General features: G+C 42.2%; 1 protein-coding gene across 2 annotated transcripts; it reads right to left on the minus strand.

Moving 5' to 3' along the window:
- Positions 1-2047: 2047 nt before the first annotated feature.
- Positions 2048-19079, minus strand: alx4a (ALX homeobox 4a). 2 transcript variants are annotated; one of them, XM_005931434.3, is made up of 5 exons: positions 18880-19079; positions 18325-18678; positions 8229-8548; positions 4257-4385; positions 2048-3574 (listed from the first exon to the last, which is right to left on the minus strand). In XM_005931434.3, the coding sequence occupies exons 2-5, from the start codon at positions 18674-18676 to the stop codon at positions 3254-3256; spliced, it is 1122 nt and encodes a 373-aa protein (XP_005931496.1). In that variant the 5' UTR covers positions 18677-18678; positions 18880-19079; the 3' UTR covers positions 2048-3253. The 2 variants fall into 2 exon arrangements, with proteins under 2 accessions (XP_005931496.1, XP_005931494.1); XM_005931432.3 differs by having other exon boundaries at positions 18325-19079.
- Positions 19080-19340: the final 261 nt, after the last annotated feature.

The following is a 19340-nucleotide window of genomic DNA, read 5'->3' on the forward strand; positions in this document are numbered from 1 at the left end:
AAACAGATCATCACCAAGTTTAAGAGAAGTTTTACACTCAAATATTTATAAATTGTCCCACAAAATAAAACTGCATAAAATTAGTAAAATGTTTACGAGTCTTATGACACTTCAAGCTGCACGCACAACACTGTACATGCACACAACAGCACGCATTTATCATATATTTACTCCTATACTGATTACCTGACTTCAGTAGTATTAAAAAAATGAGAAAGGGGGACGTTATCACTCAAGGCTGGAGTTGTGCAGCATACAAGAGAGATTTTTTTTTAAATATAAAGCTGAATCTTGCATTAACAGGCTTTGTGTAAGTGTAGGAAATTACTTAAAGTGGTAAAAACTGTCCGTCTTTGGTTTCCATATGTTAAAGACCTCACTGGAGATTCTCATGAATGCACAGAAAACGGTAAACCTGAGCGTCTCATTGCCAGTATGTCTGCGTCCAGCTAGACCAACTAGAAGACAGACAGTCCTGTCCATCCTGACACACAATACTGCAGTCCATAGCCTCCACATGGCTCAGTGTTAATTAAAAAGCCTTCCTCAGTTGCCTGTGTGGCTGTGCCTCAGACCCTGCGATGAGGGGCTGCTGCTTGGGGCTGGTGGACATAGTGGGAGTGAGCGAAGGGAGAGGCGCAGTGCAATGTGTGTGATTGGGGAGGGGGGAGTAGATCTTTGAAAGCAGAGCCATGACAGCTGAGGGGGAAGCATGTGTGAGGCATGTTTGTTTTGCATTTACCCCCTGAGCGCAGCTGTGTGCACTGTCCTTTTCCCAGAACACCGGAACACAGCAGACGCCCTCACAGCTCGCCCTCCGTCCAACCCCTAGGCTAGAGCACAGGGGGCCCCATGTTCAGATTCGCAAGGATACCCTCTCACTTCTGGGATATGTCCTCTGTGCATGCACATGCCTCGCATTTGCACAGAGGAGTGAAACTGGAGGTGATTTGGACAACTTGAGGGCGATCTGCTCTGCTGACAGGTTGTAGCCCGCACCTCACCTCTCTTACCTACCTACCCAGGAAAAGAGGGAATGTGGTTTAGTTTAGGGAATTAGCAATGGTTGCTCTGCCTCGAGGTGGTACCACAAGGTATCGGGTTTGCTTTCTGAGACCATGAAACCCTTTGTTATGCTTCAGGCCTAAATCAAGCTTTGCAAACAAAGGAAGCCATGTATTACCTCATCTTGCTGCACTTGAAAAGCTCATTGGCTATTTCTGTCACTGCAAGATGCTGTTACCAGGGAAAAATGGAAGTTTGCTTTTTAAATATGCTTAAAAATTTGAATGATATCCCCGGCAAGGTATGAGGTATCTGGCTGGGTCAACCTCTATCTTACACTTCTTTTCGTGGGGGCAAAGGACACAGACACAGGGAATAGTGCTTAAGTCCTGATAGAAGTAAACTAGACGAAAGCGGAGGGAAGACATGGACCTGTCATGTTGGTATCTGACGGGGGAAAAAACGTTTATAAATATGGTCAAAAACGGATGAAGCTAGGACCAAAGTTTTGTAGCTTTAATCCTCGTCTCCATGTCACAACTTTGTGATGGACACAATTATCCTGCCTTGTTCTGCTGTAGAGAACTTTCAGCCAGTTTTAACCTCATTCCCATCAGTCACCTCGCTGTAGATTGCAGACTGATCATCGAAGCACCTGTGGATTTTCTGCCATTTAGTTTGTTTTATGCTACAGCGTCAAATAATTAAGGTGAACTGGATCCGAGAGAGAGACCCGAGCTTACTCAGTACTACAGAACCCAGCTGATGTACACACTTTAGTAGGGCATCAACCCAAACACATTTGGAGTTAAGCTGAGGACTCACACAGAATCAATTTGAGAGTTTTTGTTGTCCTAGGTCACGGCCCATTGCAACCGAGTGCAAAGGAGACCCTGATTTTACTTCAGCTTTAACACATTCTGGTCCAAATACACTTGAATCTTCATGTATGCACGAGGAACACAGGGCCAAAACCTTAAACAGAACCACAGAGGTCACTATGCATTAATCAGGGTGATGGAGTACTTTGAAAGATCTGATGATGGTTAAAAAAAAAAAAGAAGAGGAAGAGTAACAATGACATGTATGGCAGCGCTGCACTGAAAGCCAAATGCAGGCTTGTTCAAGTCCAGAAAAGGCTGCTGAATACTGACATCCATTCAGTGCTTAAGAGCGTCAACACACGGTGTTATCCCCAGTAGCCCGCTCTGTTTCAAAAGAGGCTTCTGCTGGTTCCTGTGTTATTTCTGGCAGTCTGGCTTGACTGGTAGGCACTTCTCTTTCTGAGACCTGTGAGACTAGAAATGCAAGGGGCACAGTTATGTCCACTTGGAGTCTTTCTCCTGAAAACAGAACTGCATCTGTTTGGAGGCTGGCGCTCCCAGGCTCTTCAACCCTGAGAGCAGCAGGCCTGCTGTGCCCCTCTCGTACTCCCATACACCATTTCCTCCTCCTCTCTGGGCATCAGCAGGCTGGGTCAGTGCAGCAGGTGGATCTTTTACCCTTGGCCATACTCAAGAGAACCACTTTTCATCTGTTTTACTTTGTAATGTTAGAGGGAAGAGCCCTGTCTGTGTTTTCAGTCACTGGAAAACATACCCAGATTTGGTTACTGTGACGCTTGTATTGATGGTCATCTCAGCACCGGCATGACTTAAGTTAATGCTGACAAAGAGTAAAATGTATGGAGGTTTTTAAAAGGGTTTTTTTTCAGAATGCTTTTTAAACTAGCTGTGAAATCAAAACTTAAAATTAAATGACGCAAAAAAGGGAAAAAGGGGGACATTTTAAATAACAAGATCAGAATAAAAACAGCACCAAAACAAACATACCAAAAGCTCTGTACAAATAGAAATTGTGTCTGTGTTAGCAAATAAGTGCATGGATGTTTCTTTTCTTTTTTTTCTTCTTTTTTTGGATTAATTGAACTTTTTTCTAGCATCTTTTTTTTAATATATATATATATTTGCCTATCTTCAGCACTACACTGCAACTCCTGTTATACAGCACACCTTCACCTTCTCACTGGGCTTCCACAGCACTCACTGCTGTGCCACCAAAAACATGGCACTGCCGATTTTGCCAAATCTTTATCTCTTTCTTTTTTTCCCCACATAATTTGATTGCAGCATTTTTGAAGGTAGCCACTGTTGCCTTGATTTTAGTGCCACCCCTTACTCCATTCTGGGATTGTTTAGACTTTTCAGGGGTCAACAAGGTCCCCCGTCATCCAGCATGTGTCAACACATCATGTGGCCCAAGATATGGCTGCACTGTGCTCTTTGGCTTTCATGCGCAAAGCGGCGATGCTGGAGGACTTGCGGTCGGGGTCCATGTTGAGATCGTAAGTGTTGATGCCTCCAGCCATGCCAGGAGATCCTCCAAACAGGCTGCCCATGTGAGCCTGCCCCACGTGACCTGCGGGACTCGGTACTCCCAGAAAATCAGACACCCCGCTGGCAGAGTGGGGGTGAGGTGTCATGCACGGAGTCACTGTGTCGCAGGGCACAACGCAGCCCGGCACAGGAGACGCAGCGCTGCTGCCGCCGATCCAGGAAGGGTTCTGGATCTGGAATATTGTTGGAAAATCAACATGAGTGAGGCAGTCACACACCTCATTATTTTGAATGCACGCTCAAAGAAAGCAAAGACTACATTGGCTGTTTAACCCACGAACACTTGTGTATACAATAGATTAGTGCAGGTGTATTTTTCATTTATCTGGCTCTCCTTATCTTCAAGTGCCAATTCCTGTAACCCAGCACAGTCCAATCTAAAGCCTTACATGCTTAAGGGATTTTGTAATTAGGGTACATATATTAGTTATTTGTGTCCTTGTTGAGGGTTAATGTTGGTAAACTGTGAACCTCCTGAAAAAATTAGACAAAAAACAGCATAGCATGTTAATCAGTACCCTACAGAGGTGCTTTCGTACAAAATGTGCTACATACTTTGCCCTTTTTCTTCTTAAAAATAATCTTACTATGAAGGAAAAAAGCCAAGTTTCTCAAAAATGTTCAACAACTCCTTGAAAAAGAGATTCTTTTTTTAACTGTTGCCACCTGCAGCAACTTTCCTGACGCAACGGAAGGCAATTAAAAGTTGATTTTATTGCAAGCGAATCATTCCCAGTCTGTAGCAGAAATTAGGATCATAGCAGTAAAGAAAAAAAAATCACCCCTGTCTACGTTTAGCTTTTGGTCGGGGGAGAGAGGTCTGAAAGAACACGTGTTAAAGAGCTCACACTGTACCTGAGCATAGTTTTCAGGACGAGTCAGGAGAGGCAGCTCGTAAGCTGTGGAGAAGTGTGTTCGGACCTGCTGCATCTGGCCAAAGCGTTCCCTCTTTCGCCATTTCGCTCTCCTGTTCTGGAACCACACCTGCAGAGAAAGGAAAAGGTCCAAATATCACAAAAACCACCAGCAACACTTGAGGTTTTCTTTACTTTCATCCAGGACAGAGTGTGCAGTCAGAGGAGCCTGAACTCTTAACAGCAGCTTTCCCCTCAAATCTAAAGGAAATACTTTTCTATAGATACAAATCTAAGTTTCCATTTCAAATGGGAAAACGACCCTTATGTGGGTAGACTGCCAATGGCTGAAAGTATTATTTGAAGCATATCAAAAATTCAAACTTAGGTGTAAACTTGCAGCAGAAAGGAATTATTATTTTTAGTTTTAATTATAATAATAATGAACAAAATCCTATAGATGATAAAGACAACAATGACGATAAAACATGTAAACAATGTGCTGCTGCCTTCACAGAGCTCCGTCTCACCTTAGTGCTTATATGCTGACCGGCAAAAACAGACGTCTGAACCCGATGGCGTTGTTTATCGAGAGCATTAGTTTGTTTAAATTATCATCACTGTCTCTGGCACGCTTTAGAGGTCACCTGATTTCCTTTGCAACTCTCAGCTACCAGCCTGGACTGATTATATTTTAAATTCGGCACCAAAAAGTTACCTTCCGATGGGATTTCTCACATTTTGTGCCCAGATATTTTACTATAAATCTATGCAGGCAATAAAAGACATTGAAAGGTGAGATGGGATTATAAGTTGAGGTTTGTTTGCATTTTGCTTTTTAATTTCCTGAAGCCAAAACTCCTGGCTTTCTGACGCTGTCCCCTACTAAATTAAAGAAGCACACAGACCAAAGGGCATAATCCTTCTTTCCCTTATGTTTTAATGCATCCTCTTCTACACTGTCCAACTCAGGATGCTCAACTCCAGGCAAGCTCACGCTGGCTCTTTTCGACTAATATCGATAATTACACTCCAAAAATGTTTGTGTGCTACCTCTAAGGCCCAGTATAAGTGTCGCCAGCAGCTCGAACCTGCTCAGCCTTTGCTTCGTGCCAAGTCTGTTGGCTATTATACAGCGAGAACATATTTTTGCGTTGCACACGCTGCTTTGTGACAGTAATTGGTAAAGACCTTGACAGCTTAAGTAGCTGGTGGACTTTCAATGAGGCTTTATTTATGTTACTGCCCCAGAGAGAAAGAGCAGAGAAATACCAAACTGGCCCCGGCAGGAGAGCTGTATGGGGCTGAAAACACTTTGAAGTGAGAGACCGGCTCAGAGGATTGATAACCCGCCTCTGCTGTCACTCATGTCAGCTTCCAAGCCAAAGTAAAAAGAAATCCAAGGCTGAGCCTGGCTTCGGTTTTCCAACACTCTTAAGCGCCAATAATATCGCTGAAGCGCCTCTGAGCGGTGTTGTTGTTCATTAAATGTGAGTTTGTTCTCGTTTCTCCTCCTCCCACCACATAATGTCTTATTTCCTGTGTCAATTAAAGGTAAGATGAGGACAAGCAGTGGACACAACACCCAAAGAAATGTAGAACTGAACTGGGAATGTAATGCATGCTGGAAAAGACTGCTGCAGCCTTGTTTTGTAATAGGCCATGATCAAAAGCAACACAGGATTTGCTAACACCATTAATATTATTTATATTAAAGGTATTAATAACTAACATTATATTTTCAGCTGCCAGTTTAACATGCAGTTAAACACAGCGTTACCTTTAATCATTTGCCTGAAATGTAAAAAGTGTAAAACATAATGATAAAGGTGGGTGACAGCTATAGCCGTCATACCTGCCAACTAAAGTTGACCCTCACTGCCCTCGTTGGATCTGGTTTAAAGTTTGGGTCTTTTTGTTTTTATTTTATTTATTTTTTTTACCAGGCAATGCTAAATCAAATTTCAAGCTATTATCTGAAAACTTGGACATAATAACTCGAGATTATATTTGAGTAATTTTCTCAGAAGTTAGTAAGAAAGATTTTTGAGATCATTAACTCACATTTCTTTTGAGTGGCAGAAACAAGCTTCCATATGAAGGTGAGGCTTTATCCTGTTTCATTTCTATGTTGTAAACACTTTTGTGTTTCCTATTCTGTACCTCCCGCTAACTCAAAGGCTAACAGTCTTGGCAGGGATACTGTTGCAAGACCTGTTAAGTCTTAATGTTGTTAGGTCCTATTTTTATTTTTAAGTAAAGGTAAAGTAAACAATACTTAGAGGTTTTTAACCTGTCGCCATAAGGAACGCAGCTCAAATCACAGTATTAGTGTAAACATGATTTCATTTTTTTTTTTTTAAATGGCTTCATAGAAAAAATACATTTTTATCAGTGTTGTGAGTTAGAGATGGTGACTCCACACTAGATGCCATCTTGATTCTCAGAACCAATGATGCTATTGAAACCCTTGACCTTTGACCTTCCTATATTGTATATAAGAGCTGGGCTCACTCTCTTCCTTTGAAACCCCAAGACTGAAAAAGCAAACAACTCCGATCCCTGATGTTGTTTAACTGAAAGCCCCCTGTTTTCATGCAACGAACCTAAGTATGGACTCTCAGTGATTTTTGTCTTTTGTTTTTATAATTAAACAAAAGGTTTTTAAAAGCCGTCGTGGACTGTTTTTCTTTTATCAGCTGATCAACTTTTTTTTCTTCCCATTTTGGTTTTTTCATTCCAGATGTTTAAATGATGAGCTGTGAGGGCTTTTTTGTGCGTGTGTGTGTGGAGCACAGAGCCCCGTTCTCTGACTGACAAGGCATCTCGTGTCTTTTATCTTTTTTAACTTGAGCGTTTAAGAAGACCACTGGGAGAGCCGAGGGCTGTAAAAAGCTGCATTCATCTGAAGCGGGCAGGTCCGTGATAGCGCGAGCTGCAGAACAGAGCCGAGCAGCATACCTTGAGCGACTCGGGGTTGAGTTATAACCCTTTGGCTGCGTGGACTTCCTGCGTTTCGCTGTGGAAATTTGCTGGCCACCGCTCCATGTCGAAGATTGGTTTTAATCTAGCTCTTATCTCATCCCATGTATGACAGCCCCGCACATCAAAAACTATATCCATAATATTGTCTCCGTACATTGTTGGAAGACATCACATGCCTTCAAATAGATATGAATTCACATATAAATCTCCAGCTCGCTAAAAGCCCACGGGAAAAGTTTCACACCTTACCCCCGGAGACAACAGCAGGGACACATTCTTGTCAGAAGAGGAACTTAATGAAAGAAAAACAGAGAAAATCCAGGGGCTTTTGTAGTCATACGCATACACCACACACAGACATGGCACAGAAACAGTGAAGGTTTCCTTCTCTGCCCATTAATGTTGGAATGTATCAAAGCAGTCATAACCGGGCCAGCGAGACATCTCAAGCTCAAAGCTAAAATCAGAAATTCAGCAAATTAAACCGTTTAGGTGCAAATGCGATGGGGGGAAAAATAGAAACAGCAGCGTCAAAGGGGTCTCCTCATATGTTGATGAAAGTCTGCGCTCCTAAAACTGCACATATGAGGCACAGGCAGCTCAAACCTCAGCTACCCCCTGGGCCCCCCTGGCCTCTGTTAGCTCCCACTCCCCCACTCTCTCCCCTGACTCCCACATTACCAGATAAATCTCTCATGTTGTTCTGTGAGTGACGTTATCTGTGTCGAGCTGCAGATGCTCAAAGATCCATGAGGTTGTGATGTTCAGCTGTGGAAGAGCTTACTTTTTCTTTTTACACCTCTGATTTAGAAGTTAACGTCTCTAAAGACACAAAACTGAACGACCACCCTAAATAAAGTTTTTTAATCAGCCTCAGTGTGTTATTATAAAGTGCAGTGTTTCCTTTTTTCCAGCTCTATCTGCAGTTTGTTTAACCCATTTAGCTTCATGTGAAATTCCCCGTCAGCTGCTGAGTGTGCTGCAGTACCTGCACGCGGGCTTCAGTCAGGTCCGTCCTGAGCGCGAGCTGCTCTCGAGCATAAACATCAGGATAGTGTGTCTTCTGGAAAACCTTCTCTAGTTCTTCCAGTTGGTAGCTCGTGAAGGTCGTGCGGTTGCGCCTCTTTTTGCCTTTGTTGCTTTCGCCACCATCAGCTTTTTCCAGAGGGCTCGCTAAGTCAGTGCCTGGCGTCCTATCAGAGGCCGCCTTGACGCCCTGATCCTTCACAGCTAGGTATCTGGTGTCCATTCCAGGTGGGTCGGAGTCTGGGGCCAAGTCAGAATCTGCCAGACCAGAACTGTCTTTACCTAGTGAGTCAGGAAAAGGTTAAAAACTGTTAGGAGAGGTTTGTGTTTCTATAATTGTATCAGGACTGATATTTGTGAATGTCTGAAGTTCAGATTTTTTTTTTTAAACCCCAAATGCATGTAAGGAAAAGTCATTACATAACACTGCCCAAAAAGGATGTAACTTGACGATTAGACACACAATGTTTTATTGGAGAGGATATATTAGTTTAATAAAATAAATGTGTTTTTAACGGTGTTTGTCCAAATGCTATTATTCAGAATTTAAGGAAGCAATTCACACTTCACTGATTCAAATCACATGTGGAGGAGTTTGAACAAGATGAAAGTTTTTATTGCCCCGGCCTTTCTTCTCTTCCTCTTATTGGCACAAAGATTTGAAATGGTTTCTGGTTTTGCAACATTTTTGCTCTTGAAAAATGGAGTTTTAAGACCGCGTATTTCACACGCCCATGGCTACTGAAAGATAAATGCTAATATTTATCAGCGTGGCCTTATTTGGCTTTCTCAAATCGCCCTGTTCCCCTTAGAGCCATGCTGATATTAAGTGTTTTCTGATCTGAGTCCCTCTCAAAAAGTCAGATAGATATAATCTATTACAGCACTGGGCACTTGGGACAAACATTTTTCATTTTTTCAGCACCCTTTAAAAGTAAATAAATGAAAGAAATGACTGATCCTCTATCCTACTAAACGTCCCAGTCACATGGCTCCTGGCAGCGTGTTCATAAATGATGATTTATGCCTTCGATCGCTGTGATATTTCATTGGGTTTGATTGGGTGGAACAAAGGGATTTCTCGCTCTTTGTGAGGAAATTCTGCGACTTGTGAAATCCGCTGGTGTGCAGAGCCGAGAGTGCGCGTCAGTGTGTTTGTCTGTCTGAGTGTGTAATGGCTGGTCTTGATCACTGGCTGCTTACAGGCTCCAGTTGTAGTTCGTAGATCATTCTGCGATGTGTTTGGGGGGGGGGGTGAAGAGAATCTCAGGCTATAATTTGAGCCTGACAGAAAATTGGATTTTTTTTTTACAACTCTTTTTTTTTACCTTCCTAAACCACCTCCAATCCAACACACACCCACACACAGACACACACAGAATACTTTATCCTCATATTAGTTGTATGTGTAACTGAAGTCTGTCATGTGGCTGCAAAGTCACCTGGCAGCAAAACTGTCAAAATGCAATAGCTGCAGAGCGGCTTCTTGCCATGTAAGCAAGATAGAGATCTTTGTGCTTTCTTTCTGTCTCAGTTACAAACACGCTCCCTCTTTCTTCATGGCTCAGCTGATCATAAATTTCAACAGCCATGTCTCTGAGTTGGCAGGACTTTTGGGGCCCCGCTGATCTAATCAATTGTGAACACATCTCTTGGTTAATAACTATTCCCGTCATGGGGGGGGGGGGGGGGGGGGATTCGGATTGATCACCATGACTTAGAGTAGCCGTGCGGCACCGTCCTGCTTGTCGATTTTTTCTGAGGCAAAGTTATTTTCAGGAACGAGGACGTCTCCGCTCATCTGAGAATTTGCAAGGTTAGAAGTGGGAGGTGTGTGCGTTTGTGTGAGCTCCTGCTCAGCGCTCGGTCAGCAAAGAAGGCATCACACATGCACACACACACCCAGTGACCCCATCTCAGAGCCATTTTGGGTAATGCACTACAAGGTGAGCTGAAGGGACCCTGATTCCCTCCCCTCTCTCTTTCTCTACTCAATTCTGTCTTCTAACACATTTTTACGAGATGTGTTTGCGAGCATCTGTTTATTACTTTTGCTGCAGTTGTTTTCTTGACTGTCGAGTACAATGCTGGACTGTCAGTAGCTAATAGAGACCAAATTCATAGTTTACAATCCTTATCTTGTTTGCAGGGATATGAATAATAAAAACGAGCATATTTTTCCAATTAATACCAGGCAAAGCATTTGGCTTGGTACTAAAAAAAAATACTGAGGCCTGTTCTGGACAGCAGAAGCTGTGTGGCTCTTATTTTATTTTATTCAGCCTTGCAAAGAAGAAGAAAACGGAAGAAAGTAAAAAAAACCTGCCTTGCTGCACGGTTTGCAGCGTGCATCCGACCAGATGCGTTTTAGCTCTACGACGTTCAGAGAACAGAGAAGTCTGGCCTCCCCTGATGGGCTCAGGAGCTGTGTTTTGGTGCAGACCGCTTGCTGGGGGTCCAGTGCTTCCAACATTGCCTCACTGTCCATGACTAACATACCCTGTTGAGCTTGAAGGGAGAAAATGTGTTTTCTCCTAGCATAAATACTATGCAGTTATTTAATCATATTTCCCTGGCCTGCACCCGCAGTCCCTGCAAAGCAAGAGCTGTCAGGCTGTTTGAAATCATGAGGCCTCTCACTGATCAAAGGCAATTGTTTATATCGCGTCACTGAAGTTTTTTTGGCAGGGCGGGATATTGTGACAATCTCCTGCTTGTTATCCATGCAATCTTCTTTAGCACTCCGGCACTGCCCAAGGTGAAGAGCAGTGGGCCCTCCTGCAGGGAATGCCATATGCAGAGAGAGCACAAGAAAGACTGGCTGCAAAGAGTGCTGTCAGGATCAAATCTCCTCTCAGAGAGGCAGGAAAGGAGCGACTGTGAAAAACATGTGCTCCATCAAAACCTCTATCACAGTGCTCATGACTTCAACTGTTCTCTCACAGTTTTAGCTTACATCTGCACTTCTGCGCGCAGCGTCTCTAACTCACGTAGGCCAGAACAGTCCAGCAAATGCACGCACCAGAATTATTCTCTTTTAGATGAAAATGCCATGAAGATGTTTTTAGCCACGACCACAGAATATTCTATTTTCAATGCAGTGACTCTACCAGCCAGCATCTGTTCAAATTACTGTGCAGCTCTGTGCCGCGCGGACAGGGAACGGTCTGCACACATAAAATAAAACTCAGAAAATTCTTCCGAACGAGATCAGGAGGGATTTAGAAAATCACAGTTACACACTTGAATAAAAGCTCTGCTGCGTCTCACACACTTGCAATTTTGCAAGGCCATCGGGGCACAACAGACGCTCTTATGGGCTAGACGGGGACGTGGCGTGGGCTGCTTAATTCGAAGCTGAAAACGAGGGGCAGCATCAAAGTGTAAATTTAACGGGGCTGTAAAGTGACAGGGCACTTTTCCTGGCCTCTTTATTGACTGGGATGACTGGGGTCAGCGTGGTGTGTTAAGAGGAAACACAATAAATCATACACCCCACGAAGGCTGAGAGAGATTAACAACGTGTCATTCAAAGTGAAAAGGAAATATCTCAAAAAGTAGAGAAAGAAGAAAAAACACTAGCAGAGTATATTTGGATTACATTTGTGAAAGAGAAATTAAATTGGGGTCATTAGAAGAGCCTAGCCGTGCACGCTGGGCAGTCAAACGAAAGCCTTAAAGATTGATGTAAAATATGATGCTGTTTTCAGATGCTCTTTGTTTTACTCATCATCCGGTTTAACTCCATAACAGATCACAAATGCAGACCTAAGCAGACTGCTGCTAAAATGAAAGATTTGCAATATAATGTGTAAAATAAAGTGTTTTATCATTATTTTATTACACAGACCTGAGACTTATTGTTTGTAATGAATTATTGTTTCATATTTGTACTTTTAGTTAAAGCTAAAGTATTTTTAATTGTTGCACAACAGTGAGACGATGTGTCGTATAATCAAATAGACTCAAATGAAACCTTTAAACAGAATGAGTACTTATTTACATATTCAGCAGTTTGAAAGCACATCAGCACTAAATGTAAGTTTCATGCAGCGTGCCAAGTACATCACTGATATCCTTTCTTAGCTCCGGGTTTGGTCTCAACCAACACATTTACTCTCCTCATTATATTCCTGCACTTTGTTTAGTGTCGAAAGCATTAAATATGTGGATCAGACAATTTACCAGCTGTATGTTATAAGAGATCCTCTCCGTGTTGTTGTGTTGTTTTTTTTACATCATTTAAAAAAGAAGATGAAGAAGAAGTCCAAAAACATCTTCAACCTCTGCTGAAGATGAAGCGATCATGGCCTTGTCTCTTTTGGAAGGATATTGCTGCACTTCGGTTTCTTTGCTGTAATATCAGGTGCTTACATACATACAAGCATACAAAATGCACTTTTACACCACTGCTGTACACTGGGAAAACCTGATACTAAACAAAAGAAGCATGAACACATTTCTGTTTGTTCAGTGTTTGTAACCATGCAACAGGTAGCCATTAACCTCTCTGCAACAGAGCAATAAGCCATCCCAGCAGGCTGTGAAAAATTCAGACTGTGAAAAAAAATCCCATAAAGACAAAGGTTGATAAATCACCTCTCACGCAATCTCTGTCTTTCTCGCTCTCACCCCCCCTCTGCATCGCTCTCCCTGTCTCTCACCCACCAGCTCTCTTCCAAATGTTTCTCCCAGACTTTGGAACAAAACTGAATTTCCTCCATCTTATGTTTTTGTTGTGTGATCGAAACAGAACATTCCTTCCGAGTGCGAAGAGCTTGCTCGTCTACATTTTTCTGTTTTGTTTTTTTCGTGGGAATGCACAGACATAAAATGAAGAAAAAAAACACCCGTGTTGAAAACATGCGTGATGGCTTTTTTTTCCACTCAAGGTTTCAATAACTGCAAGTGAATTTGAGAACACAACGTGCAACCAGTTTCCACCAGCTAAACATCCAAAATGCTTCAGTCCTAACAAAGTGCTCTGCAGCAGCTCTGTTTGGAAATTAAAAACTCCCAAACTGCCTCGCCTCTTTGATTAGGAAATATTAATTACCCAGCAGCAGGAATACTACAAATACCACAACTGATCAGACCGACAAAAGACGCTGACACTGACAGAAAAACTGGGGAATCCTACTAAATCAATCACAAATCATAAGCTAAATTTTAACATTAAAAAAAGAACCACAGAGTTTCAATAATATGGTTTGTAGAATAAATAATAAATAAACTGAAGAAAAAAAATCTATTTTTGTGTGTATTTTAGTTGAACTTTATGTTTACATCATCATCAGAGTTTCAGAAAGTGCCCGGCCTTCAAAAAGCAGAAATCACAACAGAAGAACATCTTGAAAAGAAAAAAAAACCCAACAAGTTATTGATTTGGAAATTTGAACCGTTTGCCATAATTCACCTCGCTAAACAATAAGTGTACAAAAAATTTCAGAACCAATCTGGAGTCTTCTAGTTCTGCGTAAGCGGTCAGTTTACATGAAGCAGTGACAAAGAGACCAAAGGAAGTCCTGGTCCTCGTGAGCCTTTTTCTTTTGCCCTGCTGCTCTCACTCGGCCATGCAAACCGAGCCTAATGTAAATTACCCTGCCAAACTTTAAGCTAAATGGTAAAATGATCCTGAGTCCTTGTCACCTCCACTCATGTCACCGAGTTGCTGAAGTGTGCCTCAGTTGTCTGGGCTGCGTGGCTGGTTCCCATTATGCCCTGCTCGAACCAATCAGCACAGATTGCCATTACGAGTGGGTGAAATTGTTGCAGTGGGGCTAAAAATGGTTAAGGAATATAAAAAATGTAAAAAGGCTGAAGAGTACAGGGGCAAAACCTCACAAGGCAATGAAAGCATTATGTAAATGATGGTCCTACTGAAGATAATTTCCTTAACTGCCTGTGTAAGTTATGAAATATTAATACCTGCAGGGCAGCAGAGCAGTATTTAATTCTGGCTGTGCAAAGAAATCAGTTTAACAAACAGCGATTTTTTATAGCTTTCAACTGCAACAGCGGCATGTCTTTAGTGAATAATGTTACTGCCTACACCTAAAGAAAAAAAAAGTATATGAGGCACAAATCTCCTCTAAGAAGGCCTGCAATCCTCCATGCAACAGCACAGATGAGTGACAAATTACAGGAAAAAACTCAACTCCTGTACCCCTACAAGGAAGATATGTGGTGGGAGTTCTTAATGACCACCTTTACTCTCTAATGGAAGATAACCCTCACCCCACTCCAACTCATAAGGCACGAGGAGGTCACTGAGTGGTGATAAGGATGAAGCTCATCATATGGATGGCCTAAAGCCTATGATGGCAGATTCTGGATTGGCACTCTCCACCATCAGAACTCAAAATGAGGTAAACATCTTCTTTCATCCCTCCAGTGCGACATTTCACATATTTCAGATTACTAATAACTTTTTTCTTTTCCTTTAAATTGTCAACCATCTGCACTTTGTCATGCTGGGGTAGTTAACCATGCACCGTGTAAAGCTCGAGTCCAATTCTAAATGTTGCAAAGAGCTCTGTTTTGACACCAGAGCGTTTCGGATGGGGGGGGGGGGGGGGGGGGGCCCTCAAATGGATTTTCTCTGCTGTGCGCTTGCAGGGGAGCTCCCGCTCCTCTCCAAACACATGAGGGCAGGAACGCCGAGCTAAAGGTCAGCACCCTGAGACACTGAGAGAAGACATGGACACATCAAAAGAGGAAGAGGATCACAAAGACATGTAGGTGGTTGTTTTAAGACTACGAAGTGACCTACCCGGTCCCTAGACTTCTATTTTTTCACCATTTTTGAAAGTTTTTCATACAGTAGAGTTTGTGAATCGCATGCATATTTTTCTGGTTGTGGTGGTGACAAGATTTCTTTATAAAAAGAAAACGTGCATTATCTGTGATGGAAAATAATTACCAATTCTCAAGGTCCCTTATTTTTAGTATTTCAAGTTTCTGCAGCTTGTTTAACCTGTTGGAAAACCATACACCACTGAAATTGCAAATATTATAATATTTTGCCTGTAAAATCATATACATTATGCTGTGAAACAAATGACCTACAAAAATCCAGTAGTCCAGAAACACTCATTAATCTCCATATGGAATATTTTCTCCAGTATATTAAATTTTGAGGGATTCTTTTAAAATAATACTTAATTAATTCTTTATTTTTTTAAGGAATGTGAACCCATAACTTTGGCTCTTTTTATAGATATTTTAATACAATTAAATCTGACATGTAGCCTGACTGTTGCTTTAAATCAGCCTTCAAACAGTGTTTTTAACCACACACTGCTCTTTCAGCGCGCTCTCTCATATTCTTCTCCCAGTCTATCAGTCGGTCTCAGGCTGTCAGCCCTCAGCCTGAGCTGAAAGCTCTCTTCGGGCTCCAAGAGCTGCCTTGTTGATTTGCTGTAACAATATGATTGGCAGTGTGCTGAGTATAAACAACATAGCCGTGTTTGCAGTTCCTCTAATGTAAGTAAATGTTTATTAGACGGTTACGCAGCTCTGTGTCTCAATTATGGCTGGCCTGCGCTTCAGACAGCTCGGAGACCAGTCATCACATCACCTTTGACTGAAGGGATCAAGCCGCAAATTATAACAACACAGCAAATCTCTGACAATTTGAGTGAGTGTGTAAAATACAGGTTTGATAAAAGAAATGAGCCAGGAAGTAAAACAGTCCAGCATTTTCCAATAAAAACATCAGGGATCGTTTATAAATTCTTCCCTTGGCTCGCGAGTTCAGCATTTTTTACTGCTGTGTTCAATTTATGTCGAGTCAGTGAGCGCTGCAGAAATCAGTGAAAAACCTGCAGCCACTGATAAGGGAGCCACCACCCACAGCACCACCCAGACTCACACAGTTTTCCTCCAGTATTTTAGGAATTATGCGTTTAAACTGGGAATTAGATTTTATTTCTACAACTGTAACGCCGATTTAAAAAACAACACAGGAGATCTGCAAATATCAAGCAGGATGTCACGTGTTTCCAAACTGGAGATTTAAAGGAGGATTGGCTCTCTGAGGGTCAAGCCTGAGCTGAGAAATAAAAGCAAACAGAGAAGGTTGACATCTGAGTCGTATTAATGCCCGAGCACTGATGGCGTGGATATGGGTTTTGTTTTCTTGCTTTCTTCACTGTGCATTTGGACAGTATTGAGTCGCAGAAAGAGGCAGAATCCACGAGAACCTGAAAACCTGACAGAGGTTTTTCAAATTCCAGTTTTTAAAACTGGAAGTGAAATGATAAAGCACCAAAGAAAAGTGAAACTGAAAAGCTGGTATAAAATTTTATGTCATTAGAAAAAATGCAGCAAATATGATATCAAGATTCCTCTTTAAGCCTTTAATTTAAAAACAAAACAAAACAAAACACAATAATCGGGTTTTTTTGTATTTATATAAATAAGTTTATCATAAAAATGATTTTGGTTCTTTAGTAGTTCATAGCTCTTACTGAAGAAAAAAAGTGTAGTTTAAGTATCGGTCTAATGACTGCGGCTCACAACATTACATAAAACATTTTATTTCGATTTTTATTCTAGATCCATCAGATCTACGCCAAAGTTAACGAATAATAAAAAGCTTAAGAGCCATTTTAAAGGAGCAGAATGCCTTTTTGAAAAGACTTCTATGTTGTTGACATTGTGAAGCTATAAAGAAGCCGACATCCGGAAACTGTCAAAACATCCCTAAACCCCATCGAATTAAAAAAAGAAAAGATAAACAGACTGTGTTTGTGGACGATCGTGGTGGGATGACTTCATGCGTAAAGGCGACACAACAGAGGCCTCCCATCAAACAATTATTGTTGTTTGAATTTATTTTATTGTTTGCTTTATCAATTTTCTGCAACGTTAGCTCGCTTTTTTGGTTATTTTTTTAAGCACAGATGTCCACTGAGCTATAGATATAGAAAGCGCGACAACGAAACTCAGTCCAGACAATATATATTTCATTCAGAGAGATAAAGATATATTTAATTTCACACACACACACACACACACACACACACACACACACACACACACACACACACAGACACAGACACACACACAACACACAACACACTCACATACACACACACACACACATAGACACACAGACCACTTATAATATCAGATATATATATATTATTGTTAAACAAGAAATGACGTACCTGTTTTTGAACAACAGATAATACCAAAGGAAGTTCACTATATCGTCTTACGTTTAGTTCGCTGTAGGTTAAAGGCGTTTTATGCGCTGAGAAAATGCTGTTTAAAAGTGGCCGCCCGCCTAACTAGGGTCAAAGTTTTATTCACACTCTCATCATTTACCAATTACAGCAGCGCCCCTTCGCAATTAAACTAATTGGATCCAATCAGGCGGTGCAATGAAATGAAAATATCATCAGTTTGGGGCTCACTATTTGTGCCATCTGAAAACCTGTTAATTCAATTGTCCGACTCAACTCCAATATTAAGGATTGTAGTGCAGATTATCGCATTAAATTCGCCCTAATTTAATTTTGATGGCCAAAGAGACAATTTGATAGTCGGGAAGATTATTGCTCTCCTTAACCGCGTTACGCACAGAACCGCTGCCTCTTTGAGAGCCTGCATATGCTGCAGTTGACACTTTTAATGCTTCAGAGTTTCACCTCTCTGCGGATGACAGAAAGTTAGAAAAAAGTTTTGGATAAATGGTTTGATTAATCAGAACACTCCTCCATTCACGCCGATCTGCGCTCTGCTTGTTCACTTGTGCATCCGTGCCATTGGTGATCAAATCTCCTAAACCCTTAATAGCTACCCGCGGAGTTTGTGGGAAGAAGCGGAGCAGTGAGTGACAGGTTCAAAGCAAGTGTGCCTAATCGAGAAATCAGACGTAAAACTAACGCCGCGCTGACTCTCTCCGGAGAAAACACCCTGATGCTGTAGCTTTTATTTGCACAGCGTGCCCTTTGATACACAGGCCCTTTCAGTTTCTTCCCTTTAAACTGAAAACACGAGATTAAAACTCTGATCTGTTTTTTTCTCATCTTAATTATTTCCCCACTCACCGTAGCAAGAGATGAGCCCTCCGTTGTGTCCCCTCTCCTGGTGCAGTTTGTCCTCCTCGGGGGGTGTTTTGCAAGAAGACCTCTGCATGAAGAGGTGGTATTTGCTGAAAGTGCCTTGCCCAGCTGCGGCGGCATCCAATGACTGGCACTCCTGTTGGAAGGGGCTCCTGGACTTTTCTCCGTAACCCTGACCTTTGTTGGGCAGGAAGGCAGCGGGGCTGTATTTGGTATCAGTAGCTGGGAATGTCCTAAAGTGGTCCGTCTGGTGATCCCTACCTTGCGCAGCAGAGGAGCTATAATATGAATCCATGGATGTCATATCGCTGTATGAAACGCAGGTCTCAGTGTTCATGCCTAAAAAAAAGAGTGAAAGGGAGAACAAGACCAAACTTTTTTCTCTCTCTCTCTGTCTCTCTGTCTCTCTCTCCCCCCTCTCTCTTCCTATCTCTCCCTCTATTGGAAAGGGAAGCGCAGAAACCCCTTCCCCTCCTTCTACCTCATTCAGATGAAAATAGACACACACATATACATCCGCACGCACGCACGCATACATACATGCACGCGGTGACTGCAGCGCACACCAGACCGCAGCTGGGTTTGGTTATAAAACGATTCAGATCTTTTCCAGGAAGCACTGTCGTTGACCAAACACTCCACAACTCCCCTCAGGTTTGAGGAGAGTTACACAAACCCGTCTTCCCTTAGAGGATGGGACACAGATCTCCTGCCTTCGAGACCTCTCCCAAGTGATTATGTTGATGACATGAACGAGTTAGTGCGCTCATTTGGGTTTTTCTTTTTCTTAAAAAAAAAGAAAAAGGAAAAGGAGTTTGCAAGAAGAGGGGCGTGGGGCTTAACACGTGACAATAAAGCAATTTGGATATGAATATATAGCCTGCGAGTGATGGCACCGGGGCGGAGAGGGGACAATTTTATCCTTCATTCGCAATGGTTCATCAAGGGCAAATCATCCATATTCAGCCGACAGGTCCACGTATGTGGCTTCAGAATAACAC

The sequence above is a fragment of the Haplochromis burtoni genome, unplaced genomic scaffold (genome assembly GCF_018398535.1).
Source record: "Haplochromis burtoni strain Fernald_Lab_line unplaced genomic scaffold, NCSU_Asbu1 Contig_59, whole genome shotgun sequence".
NCBI lineage: Eukaryota > Metazoa > Chordata > Actinopteri > Cichliformes > Cichlidae > Haplochromis > Haplochromis burtoni.

Excerpts from the sequence above, each read along its gene's own strand:
- alx4a (XM_005931432.3), bottom strand. The coding sequence starts at position 18,877 with ATGTATGCGTGCGTGCGTGCGGATGTATATGTGTGTGTCTATTTTCAT. Across the intron at positions 8,549-18,324 it reads AGGGCTCATCTCTTGCTACG|GTAAAGACAGTTCTGGTCTG; the intron begins GTGAGTGGGGAA and ends CTGACTCACTAG. Across the intron at positions 4,386-8,228 it reads TGACTGAAGCCCGCGTGCAG|GTGTGGTTCCAGAACAGGAG; the intron begins GTACTGCAGCAC and ends CTTTCTCTGCAG.